The sequence below is a fragment of the Aphis gossypii genome, chromosome 2, assembly GCF_020184175.1.
Source record: "Aphis gossypii isolate Hap1 chromosome 2, ASM2018417v2, whole genome shotgun sequence".
NCBI lineage: Eukaryota > Metazoa > Arthropoda > Insecta > Hemiptera > Aphididae > Aphis > Aphis gossypii.
The window spans coordinates 45,627,903-45,652,464 of record NC_065531.1 but is presented as its reverse complement, the minus strand read 5'-3'; the positions used below and the strand labels follow the sequence as shown (position 1 = coordinate 45,652,464).

Sequence of the window (24,562 nt, the reverse complement as noted above, 5' to 3'; positions counted from 1 at the left end):
ATGTTCCGATACACTGCTGCAGTAGATTGCACATGAGTACACGGATGTAATATCATCATCACTTGTGTGTGTTGTTCTAATTATTAAGGTCCGGATTTATTTATTTGTATTCGAAAGTAAACAAAAAAATAGTATGAAATATGCAGAATTATTTTTAAAATAATCAACTATACTGATATAATAATTTATAAGTATTCTAATCAGCATTAATATTATGATAAAGAATTTATTTTAATATGATTACTGTAGAACAATAAATAAGTATATAAATTAAATTCCATAAAGTAAAACTGTTTTACTTTTAGAACGCTATAATTTATGTTTATAGATGTAAAACCATTTTAACTTATAATTTAAGTTGACATTTTCAATCAAATATCAGAAAAAATGGTAATCTTCAAATTTTAGAACAAATAAAATTATAACACAAAATATAAATTGTAATTTACATACAAAATAAAGTCCATTAAAAAAACAGACTGTAGCAATGTGCTTTAAAACAGAAATTACTGTGAATATTGTACCTGTATATAATATTTTTAAATAATATATAATATGCATTAATAATATTTATTATTATTTTATAAATTAATTTTTCATCCTTGATATTTAATACATTGGATGCCATCAATAATAATAAAAAAAATGTAAATATATAATGGATATTAAAGGAAAATAAATATGTAATAGATATTATTTGTGCCATATTTTAAGCTATTAAACAATTAAACAATCAAAACTTTTAATTTAGTTAAACTAATTATAAAGAATAAGTATTTTATTGCAAATCAAATATATTAATTGGAAAAATTATTTTTTAGTTAATCTACTGAACACTTATATTTCTAATGAAATGCGAAACAAGATTATTGAAAGATAATCAATTTTTTATTTCCAAAATAAAACTTTTAATTCCTGAATAAGTATCTCGAGTTTAAAACTACATTATATTATGATATAAGTTTTATCTCAAGCTCCAAATTTCTTAAAATATATTATTATTCAATAAGTATAATATATTGTACGCAGTTATACATTTAATTTTTTAATACGCCACTCAAAATTGAACAATAAGTATCAAGTGATTCTTTACAAAAACTAATAGTTTAATAACTATACTTATTCTATAAAAGTAATAAGTTTTAAACATCTTTTTTCATTGTATAAATACATCGTACTTAGCACAGGTATATATATACTAAGCAACCTCGATTGATCTCTTAACCTTAGTTAAATTCTCAGAACTGTTACTTCAACCTGAGACACATAGCTAGGTACTAAAAAAATATTCTCTAACCATAAAAGTATGCGATATCACACTTTCTATGTTTAATTTCTATAATTTGATATCATTCCTGTATACAAATTAATTTCATGTTATATTCTTATCCTGCATTTAAGTGTCTAATCATGACGTTTTATACAATTACTGAACTGTAATAACAACAATCATTTTATTTTGTTTATGATTTTACTACAGAGGACTGTGAAGCAATATATTTAAATACAATTTATTACATAAAATCTATATTTTTTAACACTACAATAAATTATAAAACGTAAATATTTTAATAATTACACAATTTATTATTAACACTGCTGAAGATAAGAAAAAGGTTTCAACATTACATAAATGATGATTTATAACAACTTAATAAAATAAAATCCTAAAAAAATTGAATTTAAATGCTGTGATTAATATAAAATAAGAAAATATATACAATTTCAATTCAATTATTTTTAATCATTTATAAATAATTCAAAATTAACTTTTGTTAATATTATGTAAAAGGGTAATGTGATTTATTAAATAAATAGATAAAATACGAGTTTATATATGGATGAAAATAACTTGGCTATGCAACAGACAACCGGAATATTATACTATGCGGGTAATACAGAAAATTGATGATGATGACGAACTTTATGAAAGCTCATTTTTTCGTACAATAAATTTAACAGTAAAATAAAAAAAAAATAATAAAAAAGTGCATTTACAACTATATTATTATATTGTAAACATCGAAACCTTATGCAAATTAAGTTAATTAAATTGTTGTTGAAACTTTACATTCAATAATGAAAAATATATATATATATATATTATCATATTCCAAATAAATATGTATCTTATGCTATGCCAAGCCATACAAGTATTAAAATTATTATAAAGGCTTAAAAAAATAAGTTGGTTTAGAAAATATAAAAATGATTGATTAAATTATTTTTCAATATTGCATACCTACTTATAAATAGGTATTGATAATTTTAAAAATAAATCATGCAATAATATAATATTATAGTAATACGATAGCATGCGTAGATAAGACTTAATATTCTAAGTTGTTCGTAAAAACATTATTGAACTGAAAATAGGTAGTCATCTATTGTAATCCCATCGTCGGACACTTGTCTCGTAACGCCTGCGGGATTTAGTCTCGTAGGAATTTAGATTTGGGTATAGCGATAACTTTGACAGGTGTGTAAAATACGTGCTATCTATTTGATTCTCTAGAATATTAATCTCCGCTCACTGAAATCGGATCTACGCTGAATTCTTATTCGATATGGAATTTTAAATGTATTCGTTTTATCGGGATTTATCTTGCATTGAAGAGGTAGCTACCTAATAATAATTCGGAAATATCGATGTAAAGACAAATAAACAACTAGCGTTTTACATTAAATTTACATTCACTTGTAGATATATTATACCAAGTGAAACAATTTGAGAACGATAAAATATATTATCAAACAGTGAACATTGCATTGTATCACACAACACACACACATACACACAAATATTTTGTAGAACTAATAAAGTTTCTTCAACCTACAATAAAAATCTCGAATAATACATATAAAGTCAAATAATCAAATGTTTAAGCGATGCTACACCTTCATTAGTTTTCTTCGTCTTTTAAGCACATTAAATGATAAATTTAAGCTCATCAGTTCACCTTAGTTTATCAGGTCTTAAATACTAATGAATTGATATAATATCAAACTATACGTAACAGTTTTCGTATTTTGTTGGATATATTTTAATTTTGAATTATGAACAATCATGTACTATTTCACACAATTTTATTTTATTTTAAAATTAAATTATTGAAAAAAAAAATCATCTAAATAGTGTTGTTACAATTAATTTGAATATTATATTAATTGACTCTAATATTAAAATTAACGAGCTAAAATTGAACTCCTGTACGTAATTTTGTTCTATTACGCACTTGTAGACAGAGGAAACCAATACCTTAGCAACCTTTTAAGTACATTATCTTATAACGGTAAGACGTCATATAGTAATATCATTATAATAACTTTGTACCTCTTACAGTGAATTGCAAATGGCGATATGTGGTTTTCAGTATGATTTAATATGAATATATTATTAAAACTTATAATAGTCATATTATAGGCATATGGAACATTAACTAGATATCGAATTATCTGGAAAAATGATTGATTTTGCTTACTACGTTTGAACCCTGATAGTTGTTTAGTTTAAGTCTAGATTTTACCCATATCTGTAGTTAATATAACCTTTTTCTTATTACATTTAACTTGTGTATCAATAATATGTGATATGTAATAATATCAATTGTAATATTTAATACTTAAATTGCATTTGAAATATTAACCATCGGAACCGTAGCTAAAGCCGGTAAGGATGGCTCGGGCCAGTGACGTATCTAAAATAAAGATCCCAAAATTTAAAATAAAATATGGTTATATTATTAAAAAATATATTAATCATATACTTTTTATTTAGAATATGAAAAAAGTAGTTAAACTATATACCTACTATTTATATATAATATAAATAATAAATATAGGAAAAAGTATATCTATTCAAGATACTATTATTAGATTATTATTTAATAATACACAATATAGGTATATACGAGTATTTAGTATACAAATATTACAAAATACTTGCTTTATAAAATATATGAGTTATAATATTACGTCGAGTGATAGTAATAGTTTTGAATATTTATTTACATTATTATTATTATTATTAGATATAAGATACATGTTAAAGTTAAAATAGGATTCAAAATCCACCTTCCGTCAATATATTCATGTTTATTGATAGGTTACCTATTCATATTTTAATATTTAATCATTCATATTTTATAGATCCATGAAAAGAAGTTATAGAAGAATAGATATTCTAAGGCGAGGTGTTGGTTAGTGTCACAATAAAAAAAATCAAATAAATTTACTTATATTAATATAAGTTGTAATTTAGGTTTTTAATAAAACAATCATACATGAAAAAGTAAACATTTGTAGGAATTTAAAAATTGCTATTACCAAATTTTTATTTTTATTTATAAAATTTAAATTCAAATAATGTAAAAACATTAATTTATTGACATTTTGACATATTTAGAAAACAATAATTTGAAAAAAAAATTATTTAATATTCAAACATCTATATTATATTTGAAACCAACTAAAGTTTGTGGGAGATTAAAAATTCATGTTAATGGCCAGGAGCATTGATGAATCTCACTAGAGCTCTGATAAACATTATTCATTAATATTATACTTGCCTTAGTTCAAACTAAAAGTTATAAAATATACGACTGTCTTCATTGTCTCAAAAAATAATTGGTACATTAAATTTTTATAACTGATTAATTTTTTTTATACAAATTATTTAATATTAATAATTATAAGAATAAATATAATATTAATAATCATATTTTAGAATTAGAGATTATTATACTATAATTTATAGTGCGATGTATGTGTTGATTTTATAATGATGTGTATTTTTTTTGATAATTAAGAATAATTGTCAATAAAAAGAAATGTTTAATCTATCAAAAACAATGAAAATTAAAACAAGGTTCCAAATTAATATTGGTTAATAGAACTTAAAAAAAAATAAAATTTAAAAAAAAAATAAAAACGTTTGAAATTAGAATTTGAATGAAATTCATTGAAATAAAGATAATTAAAAATTATTTAGTAACTAAACATTTATAAAATTATTAATATCCATGCCTTTTATTTAAAATTTGTATTTAAGTTTTTTTATATGTTTGTAAAATTTAATTTAATTTCAAAAAAATTTTGACCACAAGGTCAAATTAATTTTTTATGAGCGTTTTTAAGATGTTTAAAACATTGCATACTCACCTGTTAAATAGTAACTGTAGATATTTGAACTTTTTACCAAATTTGTTATGTTATTATTTTCTATAGTAGTATAATTTTCAAAATATTTTGGGTTATTTATATGCGTATAGGTAACATGTTTTCAATTTTTTCAGTTTTATTTCTATAAAATAATGTCAATAAAAAATTATTAACTAGAATTTGTCAAAATCATGAAAATGTACAACATACAAATATTTTGTAGTAAATAATTTATAAAATCTTCATTTTTAAAGTTAAGGTTTGAAAAATATTTAAAAAAAAAATATAGGAACACAATTATTTTTGATACACATTGGAAGTTTAAACTCTGATGAAATTACTTATTTAAATGATATATTCATATTTTGTTATAATTTAAAAACATTATTCTAGAAGACTTAAAACTTTTTACGTACATTATGAATTTTATTTTATGCATTAACATTCGAAAAATAATTTGTAATTTTAAGACATTACCTATTTATATCATGAATATATTTACACTTCTTTACAGTTTGGTACTAAGGTGCAGTTGGTATTGACTCAAAAGTTAATAAAAACAAAATCATATGGTCTATTATAGTATGTTGACTAATATTATAATAATTCAATAAATCTTATGTTTTCTGCTAAAATCAAATCAACTTACCGTAGTTATAGTAGTATAATAAATTGTTTTATATATAAAAAAAAAAACTTATTTATCACGAAATGTATACTTAGTGTGATATGCCTACGAGTAGGCTGATAGACCATCTTTGCTCAGAATCATTTTGGTACCTATACAACGATATTATCATTGAATTAAAATTAAAATATCTATTTAAATTGAACCATTTTATACCTACTTATTATTACTATACAGGAGAGTAGTACCTACTTTTTATTTTTTATTTTGAAAATATTTTATAATTAAACGTAATTGTACAAATCAAATATATTGAAGAATTTATATTTATTTTATTATTTTGTTTAATTGTTATCTTTAATTTGCAAAAGAATTAAGACCGGTATAATATTTATTTTCCTGTTTTTTTTTCTAGTTAAAATTATTGTATTATATTATAATTATATTAGTAGCATTGTTTATCTTCAAAAATCGTATACATTAATCATTCAAATTTACTGCCCTAGTGATATTTTCTTATACATTGCAAAAAAGTATGCCGGTTTATGTTTGATTTAGCATCATCTAAATGATATTTTTTTTTAATCTCACCTCATAGTAATTTACCCTTATTTTTAAACTAAAATGCTATTTTGATGCACATTACCCTTAAATAAATAGAAGTTATAACTTATATTGTATTTTAAAAACATAAAATTTTATATTTTCATTGAAATTAATTTATATCACAGAATCAATGTATTATAAATTAATATTATAATCGCATAAATATTATTGAAACGAAAAATTGTTAAGTAAACATACGCTTACGTAAATATTGACGCAATTTCCGAACTCAAAGCTTACACTATAGGTATATCTTAGTGACGTTCGATCGATTGTTAAGATGGACAGATAATATAATGTCAGTGTGAAAGAAATTGCTGATACTACGAAAAAATAAAAATGAATGAATATATGACTTTAAAAGTTTAAAATGACAATAAACCAAAAAAAAAAACCCATGGCTTGTCAAACAGGTATAATATGTTGAAGGTTGACAAGACGCTGAGTTACTACGTTGTCAGAACGACATAGTAAAACTGAAATTAATTTTTGCAATATTTTTCTTGACATTATGACTATAATATTAATGTCTACTAGAAAATCTCTCTAGATAGCAAATACGTAATAACAAACATATAATACAAATTAATGAATTCTCATTAAATGTTTGAGTGTAATATTTTACATTGTAAACATAGAATATTATATTTTACCATTTTTTTATTATCTTTTCGAGTTTCTTAAAAATTGCTTGATACCTGCATTACTCTATAAATCACATAATTAGAACCGATAATTCTCATAAAATAAGACATTTTTAATAACGAACTCATAAGTTCTTAAATAAAGTAATAAACAATCATATAATATATATTGTGTAGAAAACAATTTGTGTGAAATTATATATCTACACCCACGTAGGATATTTTATGTGTCTTTTTTTTATATTTAACCAGAATTATAATCGAATTATGCGTTCAGAAAGACCGTCAGATTTCCCTTTCAAATGAGATTTTTTTATTTTATTTTATTTTTTTTTACTTTGCGACTTTGCCGTTATAAAGTTTAGACTTTTAAAGGACTTTCCATGCTAAATTAAATGGAAATTGAAATGTGTATTATAAAGGTATATATTTATTATATATCCTATAGGTATTATATATATACTGTATAATGTATATTAAGTATATTTTATTTTCAACTTTAGACATCTATCAGTGAGAATAAAATAATATAATATTCAACATTTAACAGACCCCGTTTACGATTTTGTATTTAATTAATATCTTGTAGCAGTCACTGAATTATATAATTTTTTTGTCTGTGCTTATACAAAATTATTCTGTTACAATCCATGAAACAAAACAATTATATTTGTAAATTTTATTCATAATATGGAGTCAATAGACAACATGGTAATAAAATATTATTTAACTATGTTTGAAGAGACCATTCGCTGATTTATCTACTCAATACAAAAGGTGCATTGGTATTTAAAATGGAAATGAAATGTCAATTGTCAATACAAACGCTAGCCTCATTGTTTTTTAACATTTTTTTTTTTTTGTTTAATATTTGACTAAGAACTAAAACCAAATTTGAGATGAGTGATTTTGAAACCATTCGCAGTATATGTATTTGTATATTCACAGCACTTATCAGCAGAAAATGTGTAGGAGTTTAAGAGGGAATATCTGGTTTACTCAAAATATAACTTTTATTATTTTACGCTAAATTCAAGATGGAATATTTCTAGTCTTTTGACTAATTTTTCATTTCGTTTTGTATCGTTTTTATTAATAAAAGAAATTATTAATCTATAACCTAATGTTTTGGCTTAGAAAACGAAAATATTGCATAGATGGAAAATTGCACAGTGTAACAGTGGAACTGCAAACCACATTTGGACAAATCTCCTACATCTTATTTGATTTAAAATGATGGTTAAGTTTAGAGAGCTTGTGTGTGTATAGTTTCACACAAAAAAAAAATATATTTCTATTGTTTGAATAAAGTCAATCTATGTCGGAACATCCAATATCGTATATACAATCATAATGGACCATTATAAAGAGTGTTTACTATCTATTTTTATGTATGGTGTAAATTATAAAATGCACTTAAATGAGATCAACAGCCGTAAAATATTTAATGACCGATGGACAAATTTATGTTTTCTGACTATTTTGCTAAAATATTAATACCTATTTGTTATATAACTGAGTTTTAACTAGTTTTTGTTAAACTTAAAAAAGAAAAATTAATTTTGTATTTAATAAATCTATTTATTTTAATCGATTACTATGCATATTATATTATTTACATCAGAAAAATGTCAAATTTTAAATTGGTCTTTTTAAATCATTAGGTACATTATTATCATAAAATAATGAATAGCCTATTGTATATTATAAATTTAATTTTAAACTTCTATATTGGTTTTTTGGAATGCTTAGGGTTCAGTAAGTCTTAAATAAATTGTTTATTTTTTAAAAAATTATAAAAGAAAAAAATATTTTATATTACGAGTATTGTTAGTTTCTAAGGTAGCTACTGAATAAAGTTCTGTAAATCTGTACTTGTTTTATAGTAAAATTTTAATATTTTTCTTCATTTATTCCATCCAAATCTCTACTTTTTTATTTTTACGTAATTTTAAAAAGTTTTTTCTTTATATTATCTTCCATTTTTTTCTAAATAATAATCAACTATAAATTGTATTAATACTATGATCAGAAAAGTCTAAGTTTTACATTTCTTTATCACTAGTTATAGAAACTATATTTCTCATAACTAGTATCTATACTATTTATTGTGAGCTTAAGTTTATAATGTTTAAGGCTCTACAGTATGTTGTTTCTTTTTTTATTTCAAGTGGATAGTTTGCGGTGACTTAGTAGTTTATTTACAACATAAATAATGAATATATCGTAGTTCATACAAAATTGATCATAATAATATTATGATGATATATAAATAAGAATAAATTCTATCTTGTACAAAACACTGTTATAATACGAAATAATATTATTCACTCATGAAGAATAGTCTACAAAATAATTTTTGTATGCACCCCAGAAAAATCTGATAGAAATGACTACAAAGAAACAATTTTCCATATTATATAATCTCTACTCTTAGTAATTGTAATTTTCCATTGTCGGTCTTAAAGATAAATACAATTGTTTGTAAGACGATAAAAGTAAGTACAGAGATCAGACAGGCAAGGGGTTTTAACTATCAAAATAGTAAAATACTGAAGATTCGTATCTCGAGTGGTTTTGCCATTCTGAGAAACTCCCGAGAATATAAACAAATTAAACTAAATATTTAAGTCATTTTTTTTCCAATAATAATTATTTTATAATTTTAAATCAACAATTACATTTTAAATAAGTATTTTAGCAAAGTATTTCAATAATACTTAAGTAATATTTCGATGCGATTGTTCACAAATGAATTAACAGTAAGATAGATCGCCTTAAATTTTCAACTATAATTGGTTTTAACTCACCTGTATTTTACAAAAGTACATTCATAATAAATACCTATAGCTTAAATAATTCTCTTATTTAATTAAAGTAAATATTTGGAATAATTAATGAATCACTCATATAGTCATATGCGTCCATATTGGAAGCTTATTGGTTGTATATTTTCACATCCATTTTATCATAGTTGATTTAACATTATTTGATTGTTATTAATAGTTTAAGTTATTTTATCATAAATAGTTGTATTTGTACCTACATTCCAATATTCCAATGAAAAATACCTGTGCACACTGCACAATCAACAATATTTTTTTATATCATTAATTCTTGATTAATTAACAAAAATAAAACTTAATTTGCTTTTTACTTATAACTCTGGTATATTGTACTTGATTAAAATAAAGCTGAAATTCAATAACATAATGAATAATAAATATTCTTTGATTCTCGTAATTTTTTTTCGATATTCCTAGTAATTGTAGAGGATTCCTGGGAATTTTACGAAAAAATGTTCTTGTGCCCATCTCGAATAACGTTTAACATTTATCCATATTTGTAATTTATAAAAAAAGGTCCAAGTATAATAAACAATAGATCTAATATTATATCTACCTATTTTATAATTTTGTAAATATATTATACATACTTTATTACAATTTGTAGGTAACTGAAAAACTACTCGTCCAAATTTTTAATTAAGTTCATCCAAATTTTTTAAAAAAAAAAAAAAAATGACTAAAAAATGTACAGTAATAAAGAGCGGATCTCAATTTAAAAACACAACTTTGTATATTCACTCTTTAAGCACTACCTACAAAATAACACAATAATTTAAAAATAATATGGACTTCAAATATATTTAATATTTCAAAAATAAGATTTTGAATAACTGTTTAATTGAAGAAAAAATATTCAAACATGCTTATTAAACAACCTTGTACTTAAATAATCCATAAATTTACTTAAATTACAAAACTATGAAAGTTATTTTGTTTATTATTAAAACGCAAACACAAATATATAAATATGGAGGTTTACGTTTTGCTCAATAATCAATAGTTTAGATTTATAAAAAAATATGTTAATTTCAAATTTTTTATTCAACTATTAAATCTGGAAATCATAATTATATTAAATAACGTTATGTATTCAAAAAAGAATAATAAAGTAGTGTCCTTGGGTATTTACGTAGTGCATAGTTACTTATGAATAGGTAGGTAATAAGAATTTATTTAATCACAATTACAGTAAATTTTAAGTTAACGGAAGTTATAGATAGTGTGACAAGAATAAATTAATACCTTATTATAAACTTGCGTATAGTATGGAAATATTTACATAGTATTACATCAATCTAAAAAAAAACATTACACGTATATTCAATTTGTGTTTTATATAAAACAATATAATTATGCTATAATGAAAATATATGTCTTGTATCAAACAGAATCAAGGATTCTTTAAATGTATTAAACAAGCATCTAATAAGACACAAAGTTCAAACTAGAATTATCTAATTCAATTATCAAATTTTCAATTTATTTTTATGTTCAAATATTTTAAATAGAATAGTACAATTAATAATATTGTAATTTAATAATACTTAATATACCAATTTTAAATTTTAAAACAATATTTATTTTACTAATTATTATTTTACTGATAAGCGGATCAGTGGATGTTAACGTAAAATATAGTTTCGTATTTCATTTATCCCTTCTTTAAAGTGTGTTAATTTAATCTAATTTTTTTAAATCTAAAAAAGGTTATGTGCATTGTTGTTAAAAATGTTTTTAAACATAAATTTAAAAAAATAAAAAATATTTAAGGAAAAACTTACTAATCCGTAAATTCTCCATTATTCTATGTTAAACTCTAAGTATATAATGAAATATAAATGTACATTATGTTTGAACTATATTATCTGTATTAAATATTAAATAAATAACGTGTTCACATTAAATTTACCTAATAATTGGAAATATAATTTTCTTCACATAAAATTGGAATTGTTTGACATTAGAAATTTTTATTTTTGTATTATACAATTTTTACTTTTTTAAAAAAAAATATGTAAATTTTATTATTATATGTAGTCAAAAGTTAATTGTATTTTTAATTTTGACACTTAGAGCTTGAAAATTGTATACAATATTTCTCATACTGTAAAATTAAATAAAAAAGTTTAGCATATTATATTTTTATGAGCTTTTTTGATATTGAATATTTGAACATAAAATAATGATTTCTTCTCAAACGAAGAAAATAAAAATTTTTATTTTGTTTTTATTTTAAAAACTTTTAATTGTATTAGTTTGTAATATTGCATTATTTAAACTATCATTTTCTAAAACTTTCATGATGAGGAAATCACTAATATTTACCTAATAAATAACTACCTAACAATATTTACCCCTCTTATGTCTCTTAAGTCTGTACTAGTTGCATTTCGTAAATTTAAAAGATATATGTTAATTATTCGTGTTTTTTTTTCTATGTTAATTTATTACTAATATAAGTAATTTTATAAGTTGATTGATTTAAAATAGTTTATAAATGGATAAATCTGTAATTTTTTTGACAATTATGTGATAAGTTATTAGAATGCTGACTAGTATTTGACATACAGTTTAGAATATTTTAATTTTTATTTTCTAAAACATTACCTATGAGTTGCATGTACAATATTCTCGATAATTATATTGGACACCATAGTCTGATATAAATTTTGGTTTTCTCAGCTTTTATTTTTAAATATTATTTCATTGAAATGCCATTGTAGACCACTTCGATAACTAGCTGGTGGAATACTGTTCTTGATAAAAAAAATACATTGTAGTTGTTGACATTTTTCAATAAAATAAAGTTTATTGCCTTTAGTTACAGTATGGTCGGTGATAACAATACATTTTTGTATAACCGAAATGTTATAACATTTATATTGGAAAATATCAACATGAGAATGAAGAATGAACTTCTTCAACTTTTATTTTAATTTCAAAAATTAAAATTAGTTTAAAAAAAAATTAAATTACGTTAGGTACCTACTCTAAGCTGGATCTAAATCAATAAAAATAAAATGTGATTTTTTGTTCATTGTTGATATACATTTTTCTATTTGAACAGCTATATGACCTTCATACTCGTGACTAGAGCCCAAATTAATATTGAAAGTACTGAAATTATGTAGACATAAAAACTCACGGAGACTATACCCTATACCCTCAAATACCAATTCAATATTTATTTTTGAATACGTCTTAAAAACATACACAAGCTAATATTTTAATTTATTAACCATAAAATAATTACTTTTTTCATTAATTTATAAAATCATGAATCACTATTATGGGTTTAGCATGCTGAAGCACCCACAAGCACCCCTTAGTACGACCTATGGTAACTGTGTTGTTTGAGTTTTTCTTTTATGGAATTGTCATGTATTATAAATAAAATAATGTAGATCATCGATAACCACAAAAAATTGTTTTTCTTTATGGACTTGACACGTGTGGAAATTAAATTTTTTATGCTTTAGTGGATGATATCAAAATTTTCTAAATGATTTCAAAGAATGTCTATGCAATTTAAATTCATTTGTATTAAGTACTTTTGCTACTGAATTCGTGTGGTTTTGATTACATCACAAAAAAGAGTATAGTCAAAATGAGATATGATGGGTGGGAGAGAGGTGGTATACAAATTTATTCGGGCAAATTAATATCGGTTTGGTCTGATTCTATTTTATTTGGTTCATCAGTTTAGTAAACTAAAGGGGAGAACCTATTTAGTTGTTTCGTCTGAGTTGAAGAGATAAATTAATTTTGCTTGGGAACCCACCTGTTAATTCCAACCATAGGGCATAGGTGACTTATAATTATTATTTTCAGAAAGGCCAAATTAAGTCAAATGTTGTCATTATTACTGTTATATATACATATATTATTACACGGCATTGAAGTTAATTTTAAGACAAAATTATGATTAGTAATTTTAATGGGTGTAATTGACGACACATAACTTTACTAGGTTGTTAACTATCGGCTTGAATTGTAACTTATTAATGCGAGATGTGATTAAAAGATAATTATGATCTAATATATAACCTAGTGATCCACCGAAAACCAACGTTTTAAATACTTAGCTTACAATTAAAATCTATGATTTTTTTCCAATTTGAGCGATATGCAATTTAAAAAGTTACTATATTTACAACGTAGATTAATAAAATAAAAAACGAAATAGACATTTCCGTGGTATTGTTTACCATAGATAGAATAACAATTTATATCCCAAAAAGTGTTGTTATTTTGTAATTATTCAAAAAACATTAATTTTATGATATTTGTAATATAAACATATTTAAGTACATCGTTCAACATTACGTCAGTATTTTTAACTTTGAAAAAATGAAAAAAAAAATGCTTGAAAAATATTTCAAGTAAAAAAACACTTAATTTTCAGAACGATATTATTAAACTAAAAAAACTATTTAATAAAAAAAAAAATATTAATTAAGTTAATAGTAGAAACTCTATAATATAATTTTTTATCAAGCTATTGCGACTATTAATGTAAACAATAATTCAAAATGAATTTTGTATAAATAACTCTATTTTGGTTAAAGAAAGTAAAGATGAAGATATTACATTATATTCAAAATAATCATTTTAAGAAAAGTGATAAAATGAATATACAATCTAAATTTAAATCCTATCCCAATTAATAGTTGTTCAATTATACTTTTTTAAAACTCACTATCTAAAAAATGTAATTATTTAATTGCTGATATTAACTGTTTTTGTTTAGATTACCTATGCTCTAGGTTTATCAATATAAAAACCATCATACAAAATTATATAAAATTTATATTGAATCTAGAATGATATTGGGCTAATAAAAGAAGTTATTTTTTCAATATTATAGATGAATTATGCTCTTAAAACAATTCTAAATTGTAAACGATGGCTTAAAAGTTTGTGTGAAACTATATGGGTGAACCATAATGATAGTGTTTTGATTTTCAAATCTTCTTTGTACTTTATTATAGAACCATTAACTAAAATATAATTTTGGAACAAACAAAATTCTTTGTCAAAGGCTAAAATATTACTTACAGCTATGTGTTCATGATAATTTATTATATCACTACATTCACTTTCATCATTGTTATAATATATTAGTGCATATGTGAGTAAATTTATAAAAATGAAAATATAGTAATATATTAATTTGTAAGGCATTGTAAATTTTTTTTTAATTTAGAAAATGAAATAAAAATTATAACATAGAATTTAAATCATTATTACGATTTGCAAAGATCCAAATGACTTAACTGAATATTATATAAAAAAAATCTAAAATAGCTTGAAGACAAAAATCTAGATTTAATCAACCAACCACTTCTATTTAATAATAATATTATAAAGTATTCATTTTTATAAATTTATTGCTTAATATTATAATACAAATATTTGTATTTAATAACATTGTTTTAATAGATAATATGGTAACATAATCATTCAGACCATGCCATATTAATCCTTAAAGTAAGGAAAATTTATCATTATTATTATTTTAAGCGCATGTAAAAAAAGATACAACTGATTTTAGCACAAACTAGTATCCCTTTAACATCTAATAAGCCCTCCCTGACGGTATTTTGTCAATCTAAATGGCATTTCCTCTCCGATCAAGATGCCTGGATGGTCAAAAGCATTCCGTAGATTAAATATAAATGCACAATATTTCGCCATCGAACAGGTTGCATTTCAGTATCTAAATGGACAAATTATAATAAGCACGTCCAATACACGTTTAATTATTACTTCAAAGTATTATATTATTTCTATATACATAAACAAACTGTTGCTCTCGATTTAACAGGACTTTAGTCCAACTCACTTCCGATAGTCCTTCTTAAATAAACTAAACAATTTATAGTATTAACGATAACATGTTTACTATTATATTTGTTTCCTTGGGTATTTTCATTTATTGAAACTATTCAAATATATGTTATTACTTAGTTTTATTGAAGAATAAATTGTGTTTTTCATAAAATAAAGTTTATCAAATATGTAGATGTCTTTATAAGTAATAACATGTATTACATTCGTACTATGTACGTAAATCATTGTTAGAGTGGCTACTTTTTTTTTTAATTATTACTACAAATCAAAATATAGATACCACTATTTATACAGTATGATATTAAAATTAAATAAAATCATCAGATGATTTATTTTTTTATATTATTTAAACTATGAATGAATAACTAAAGAATTACTTAATGCATGATTTCCGGTTGATAATGTAATATGTTTTATGCAATATGATAATTACGATATGACGAAAATAAAACAAAAAAACATAATAAAAAAAAATAAATAAATAAAATAAATAAATCTAAAAATTGAATTTATTATATATCTATATATGTATATAATATATATGTATATATAATTTATTATCATTTTTATAATTACTTTGACCAATGTGAAATTTAATGCATATATCACATTAGATAAAATTAGATAAATTGTTTATGATTAAAATCCAAAATTAACATAATACATTTTATAAGTGAATAATTTGAAGAAGATTCAATTTTGTAGTTAAAATATCTTAGAGAAAAATGTTGAATCACAAATAAATTCTTTATTTTAATTTTGTAAGTTTGTTTATTAAATATTATTTTTATCATAATTTACACTATATTTCGAAAAATGTACTCATGGTTTTATAGAACACATAAATTCAATGAAACAAAAGCATCATTAAATCTATATTAAACCAGTCTATGGTGAAGTCATGTTTGGAATGTAATAATATTATTTTATGGTCAAATTTAACTGTGAAAGCAATAATAAATTAAGTCAGTACAATCTTAATTTATTTTAATATAAAGTAATTGAGAAAACTGTTGAAGAGAAATATAATTAATAAATTACATTGCATATTAGCATATTGTTTAGTTATTTTTTATTAAAAATCACAATTTGTAGTTTATAAGCAATACACAGATTTTCATACTATATATTTATAGTACATTTAAATATTGACTATATTTTAATGAGTTTTTACTCCAAACAATTCGACAGTCAACCTATTCATAACACGGTTAAATTTCTAATTTTTATGTAAAATATAAATCCTCAGACGTTGGTAAGTACTATTATAATAATAATTTGGTTGAATGGTCTAAAAAACTTTTAATTTAAGTTTTGATTACGTTTGTGAGTGAACTTTCGAGTGTCCTATTCGCTTCAATTAGCACAACTGTACAAAACCTTTCAAAACTTTTTGCTGGTATAGTTATTATTTTAAAAATATAATACGATTTTACTGTTGAATTGTCTTTCCGTCTTTCTATCCACTTACCAACCACTTGCAAGTAACCCTGTTGACTCTTCATTGGGTCGGTGTTGATTTGGCACATGTACCATCCTCTGTCAGCTTCTTTAACTTCCCGGATATGAAGATACCATATTCGATGGTCACTGTGTGTTACCGCGATCCGATGGTTCTTTGTAATGACGTGACTATGAATGGTCAATATAGTTTGGGTGTCCACTCTCAGCCAAGCAACCTAAAAGGAAAATCAAATTACGAGAAAAGTTTTCACCAGCATCAGTATTCGTAAAAGTATGTATGATGTATTAATTTGTCGTATATTGTTTCAAAAGTAAAATACACTGCAGTTTTTTAATTTAAACATCATTCATACTGACATCAAATGTCATACCTCTCACATAATATAATATAGTTTATGAACTCTAAGTTTTAAATATAAATTGTGAACACGAAATGGGGTACGTGACTAGTAAATTACGGACACTTTTTATTTTGGGTTTTAGTAGGTAGGTAGGTACCCCGCACTTGTACCACTAACAAAAGTGGTTACGCGTAATTGAAATATTGTAAGTTATTTTAAAAATAAAAAAAATTCAGCGAATAGTTTGTTGACATTATTTAACGTCATTATTTTATTTTATTTTCTGAGATAAAAAGAATGTTTTCTACATTAAAATAATTGTTTTGTGTCATTTTAATTTTTCACATCTTTGAAAATAGAATATGAATTATCACTACATGTCAATTAATGTCTGAATAAAGCTATCATAAATTTTAAATATACTAGTACACTACAGTGAAAACTGTTCATTATTATTTAAAATAGAACAACAACAATGCTTAGAACGACTGCGATCCAGTATTACGAATATTAACCTAACTTTTATATGAATTCATTAACCATGTTGTTTTTATCGATAGGTACGTTAGTGTAATCAATTTTTTACTTTTAAATTTGATTGTTAATTTGAGTATTTGAGATTTATATTTTTATGTGTATTAAAAATCATAATTAATTTTTTTGAGTTTAAATTACTAATTTTTAGTACAATTATGCAACTTATTACAGATTTTTATTTTTTTAATTCAAGCACATTATTTATTATTAATTATACGACTTACAATATAAGCCTTTTATAATTAATATATTTATAATTTTATGAATTTATTTCCAACTAAGATATTCAGTGAATTTTATACCTTGTAAGTTGCTAATCCTTCGACGTTGCATATGAATATAGCTTCTCGGCCAACTGGCACCGTTACATTATTCAAATCTTCACCAAACTTTGGCATTCCTAAAATGTGATCATTGCTTATAATTAATACACCAAATATTTTGTACTTTTTATAGTAAAATTTAGTATACTACTTAGATTTTTCAATAGTTACATAATTATATTACTAGATTTCATAACCAACTCGTAATTCCTAAGATATGTTCTAATAATGTTTAAATACATATTTTTTGTAATAATATAGATCAAGTAAATATTGAGCTAATATTAACCTAAGAATATGACAAATGATTGAATTCAACCATTCATTTTCAATTTCAACATTTGACCAAGAGTACCTATAATGCAAAATAACTTATTGAAATAAAAGTAAAATAATTAGATTCCTTAGATAAAAAGTATTCATAATAATTATATTTCAATAATTTTAAAAATCTAATTATATTTTTTATTATGCACTAATTTTAATAATAACAAATTCAAGACTTAAATTCTGGTATTAATAATTAATACTATTTATATTATATTTTCATTGATTTTTTAAAGAAAAACATACATTATTTAAAGATATCTTTCATTTTTACAACCAATAATTATCGTCGTATAATATCTATGGAGATTGATATTTAATTGAACTATTATTCAAGTTTATAAGTTCTAAGAATGTTCAGATATTTTTTGATTATAGTACTTAAATTATTGCATTAGAAAACTGCATTTGCAACAAAAATATTTTAATAATACTCAACGGGTAGTCTATTATAATGATAAATAAGAATTATTTCAGGGCATAGATATAAAAAATATATCGTCGATATGATAGTGTATATAATTTATGTTACTTATATTAAGTACAATTTAAAATGATTTCATTAAAAAGGAATCGATATTTTTTTTTACAAGGTAATATTAAGTCAGATTTATTGACTTTATTTAAACATAAAACGTTGATGCTTTTTAAACAACATCTACACCAATAAATTTAAGAAACGTACGTAAGTAAAAACTGTATTGATAATCTACGTCCTACGTGATCAAAGGAAAGAGTAAAAATATAACAATACCCCGTAAAGTTACTACGTGCGTCAACCATTCTATCGATAACGTGCTGATAATCTTAATTAATTTAAACTTAAAGCATTATTAAAAAAAAAAACAAAAATAAACAGATACCACCAATAAAAAATAACAATCACGAATTCGGAAAAAAATTATCACTATATAAAAAGACAATAAACAATATGCAGTGATAATAATGTTGATGATATTATAATATAATTTGTGTGTTTATTTTTTAAACACAAAATTAACTTAAAATTTGTTGAGTGGGGTAAATATTAGATTAGGTGAAAAATAAACTTTACACTCATGCAGTGTTACTTAAGATAATAAACTTTATGTGTATTAGATTATACTTTAGAGTAACATCAATTTTCAAATTTCTTTACCTATATATTAAATGTTGTTACTCAGTATTGTGTAGTCAATTTGTAACACGTCACAAACATAAACTCTATAGGTAGGTATTAATGAATAAGTATATAGAAACGCAGTTTATTACGTTAAGTTAAAAATAAATATTTTGCATAGAAAAACTAAAACTGTTCTATATGTATGTTTTATTTATCTATAATGGTTAAAATCAATATTTCTTATAATAAATACATTTATTTTAATACAAAAACAATACGTCATATTCTGTGTCCGTATTTTAAATTGTTAAAATTCAGGATTTTGTTCGAGTTTAGTGTGGCAGATTTTTTTTCTTTTTAAACTTGAATGTTTCTTACTTTACCTTATTACCTAATTATAAATCATTCCTCGGAAATAAATTCTTTACAGAACGCCGTAAAAAAATCCATCTCACATCCAATTAAAACAAGAATTCCCAGAGGAAGTGACCTATCGTCTATACTTTACTATACATATGTATTATATAAATCTTGGACATGCTTAAGAATAAGAGCAACACTTTAGTAGCTATATTTACTGACTATACAAAAAATCATGATTAAAGCGTTCACTGTTATTCATGTACATATTTTTATTCGTAAATTACTGAAAAATTTCTATCATACAGAAATTAAATAATCGCATGGATCATGAACAGTAAAATTGTAATCAGAAAAACTAATGAATAACTGCCCAAGTATTTTCAAGCACTCAGCCATAGTTAAAAATAATCCATAACTAAATAACAATAATTCCATAATTAAAAAATATCTGAAAAATACCCATGTACAACATTAGAAAACTTATTAATATTTGGTATTATTGAGGAAAATTAAAATAAAATCAAACTAACTTTCAACTTCTATAATCTCCTAAAATCAAAAATAATTATTTTACAAATAAAATGTTTGCTTATGCATAAATTTCTAAGCATTTTAGATATTTATGATTTGAATTGAAAGGACATACTAAACTATTGAATATATTTTGTACATAACTGTATAAACATTTAAGCAACTATGTCAAAGCGATTTACCGATGCTGCATTGTGGTATGCATCTATAACATGAAATATGCCAACGTCCTTCACTTACTAACTTAAATGCACTAGAAATTTTACATTATAAAAAAATCTCACACCAAACTAATCAACATTTCCGCAATATAATTTTCGTATACTATTAATATACACTCGAATTTTTAAAATTAAATTTATGAAAAAATGTGTTATTAAACTAAGAAAAACTTTCTAAGAATACCTATTGACTAATGCACCTTATAAATAGGCTCTCTAATATCTATATGCACCTATAACAAATAAAATGTATTCATGTTGATTAGGTAATTTTCTGTCATAGTTATTTAATGACAATATTTAAATAGATAGTATAATAAATTATTACAAACAAAAACGAAAGTTCGTTGAGAAATATTCCAATCACGAGAGTAGTTGGTCGTTTATGTAGGTATTCAAAATCTTTGGGCCCTTTTTGCATCCAAATTGGTTTTCGATCGACTGTGTTCAGTTTTTTTTTATTACTTTACAGCATGAAAGAATGGGTTTCCTTCAATTTTCCCGATGAACAAGTCGTTATTATTATTGTTTTGTTTTTTCACCCGACGCTCTTCGCACCAAAAACTCAAGCACCGGCACAATTTGCATGCTTCCTGGTTACGTCTTTTAAATTTACGATTAAAATGAACTTTTACTCTTTCAAACAACGCGCGAATCGAATTAAAATGAATAATTATTTACTTGCGTATTGATTGGAAAATTATTTCTATCAATATAGATAGTTTGAAGGTATAATACTGTGTAATATTATGGAAATATAATTATTGCCAGTGAGAATTTAAGCATTATGTTCTAAAAATATGTTCAATATTACATTTAATAAAATTGCATAACAATATAAATATTATTTTGTGTATCTATATTTTTCTGCGTTACCAGATACTTTCATAATCACTAAATACATAAATGTATAAACATAGTGTTATTTTTTATTAATGATATGATCAAAATATCAATAAGCAATCATTATTTAATTTATAGAATAATATATACAAGAGTTATTCTTTTTTCAAACACCTATTAGTTATTATTTTAAAATCTATATTTTTTTTTAAAAATAATTTCCAATTGAATTTGTTTATTTTATATTCTAAAAGAAAATATTTCGATACCAAAAATCAAAATTCGAACGAGTAGTTTATATAAGTTATAAATATTTCAAGTTTAGGAGAGCAGTATGGAGAGATACCGGGGGTAACCCACAACATGTTGGTTTACTAATCTGCTTACCTAAACTTTAAACACTTATGACTAGTTTTAAGTCATAAATTACTTGTCTGAATTTCGATTCTTATTTATCGAAATACTCAACAAAAAAAAAAAAGGTTCTGCATCAGAATATGAAATTAAAAATGTATATTAGAAACTATTTATTTATTTTTTTTTTTAAGAAATAACCTCATAGCAAAATGTTATTATTGTTAAGTAGCGATGTGTTTTTAATTATAATATCGACACCTAGTCAATATAGTTAACGTTTTTTCAAAAAAAGTATAAAAAAAGGTTCTTTTTACACTTTTTAGAAAATTTCAAACATTTTTCTGTGTATGCGCACGTACGCATGTCGCACATATATGTTTATAATAGTTTTAATGACATGCATTTATATAAATTTTTTTTATTTTAATTAAATCAATATCATGTTCATTAATTTGAAATATACTGTTGTACTATACTTCAAAAAAAAAAAAAAAAAAAAAACAGTTAGTTTCTTAAAATTATTTAAACACATAAAAATAACATTTTAGAATTTCTTTCACTACCCCAACATCCCTTTTTCGTGGATTTTATCACTATATTATTATTTTTTGATGATTATATAATATACCCCCATAGGTAGATATTTATGTAATAAATCTAAACGTGTTAGACTAATAAAGTCGTAATTTAAAATTAAATGCAACAATAATTGAATTTTTATTGTAACAAAGAGGGTTTTAAAAATAGAATAAACATAATTAGAAAATTGTATTTTACACAACACATCAAAATGATAAAATATATAACGCTATTACTACAAATGTATTATGTGTTCATTATAAAAACATCTCAATCGACTTAAATTTTAAACAATCAATCACAGCCATTTTCCATTTCCAGAAATCAATTATTTTCCATTTTTTCAATGTCTAGTACCTACTATACCTGTATACGATTAATACAATAAATTGTGTTGTGAGTCGTAACTCATGACTCATGAGTTAAAATAGTGTACTTTTAAACTAAAAACAAACTTGTTAACTAATCTCAAAGATATTTTAAAAACAATAATTGTAAACTAAGAACCTTTACACATTACTATTTAGAAATTTTGTATGAAGGAAAAATATAAAATGTTGTTAGTAGTTTGCACTAAATATTACTTTGAAATGTTATTGTTAGTTTTTTATTATTTTAAATCATACAGTATGATATTTTGAGCAACACGTATACATTAGTGTTGAAATTATGTAAAATAATTCATTGTTTAATTTATGGATAGACATAAAAACTACCTATACAGAATAGATTATGTCTGCAATGAAAACAACATAATTCTTTCGAAAAATCATTTCAACAATTTAATTTAAAACAAATTAATATATTTCATTGATATTTTAATTTGTGCAAGGAAACTAAAACACGCGTAGGTATAGTATGTTGAGTTATTATTGTTTGTATACTATAATCGTGCTCGGAGCATTGGGAATTCATTTTTTTCATGTTCTTTTTCTGCTATTATTATTTTTTTTTCAGGTTCAAATAAAGACAACGTTGTTAAAGCGGAAACCATACTATGTATACAATGTAAAACATCAATGAAAAAAATACAGTTAGTTTTGAGGTGGTATTTATATTTTTTGAAAATTTTTGCTTGCTATCTTTTCCCTCTTTTTACTTCTGGGCTATATTATTTCACCAACGTTTCCGTTATAATATACGACCCTCTCTGCGCATATAATTCAATCTCAAGGTACTATATTTGAAATGCGTAGTCATTATTATACGTGCTTATTATTTTCTAGGAGTTTGCGTAAACCTACACCGAGAGAATGGGAAATGGGTAACGTTGATTTCCGATTTTCCTTTCGAATAAATATACGACATTAAAGAATAATATGCATGTCGGAATGAACGATAAAAGTTGCAAAAATAAAAATCGAGTAAAATCGTATTTTAGCATCACGTCGGATGACCTAGTGGGCTAATCTCATACAGTTTATTATGAGTTATGGGATTAAAATGAAATGAAATTTTTTTTACATAACTCGGCGAGTCTCAAAATGCATTGCATTTTTGAATTTTTTTGAATTACATTGAATTAAATGCTAATTTTATGATTTTACTACTCCAAATATAAATAGAAAAAATAGGATTTACTGGTTAAGGGTAAAATAGGATAAGCCTGATATCAATCTCGCCACAAATACGGCACTCACGCCACTGCAGGGCAAACCGACTGCAGTCCACAAACAGTGTATTATCATTATTATTTTAGGTGATTGCATTAAAAACTTTATCTCACACCTTGCTTCATTTGTCAAGTGTGTGTATATGTGCATGTGTGCGTAATGTAATAAATTAAGGCCGAACGTGTATATACACGTATAGCACTTACAGGTAATATTATATT

General features: G+C 23.3%; 1 protein-coding gene across 2 annotated transcripts in view; it reads right to left on the bottom strand.

Annotated features, from left to right (window-relative positions):
- The window catches only part of LOC114132893 (lachesin-like), a 149,730-nt gene that overhangs the window by 53,684 nt on the left and 71,484 nt on the right, over nt 1-24,562 (bottom strand). For both annotated transcript variants that reach the window (XM_050201062.1, XM_050201063.1), the window contains exons 2-3: nt 18,385-18,482; nt 17,212-17,419 (exon numbers count right to left, since the gene is read on the bottom strand). In XM_050201062.1, coding sequence (XP_050057019.1) covers nt 17,212-17,419; nt 18,385-18,482 — 306 coding nt within the window. The remainder of the gene's footprint in view (nt 1-17,211; nt 17,420-18,384; nt 18,483-24,562) is intronic.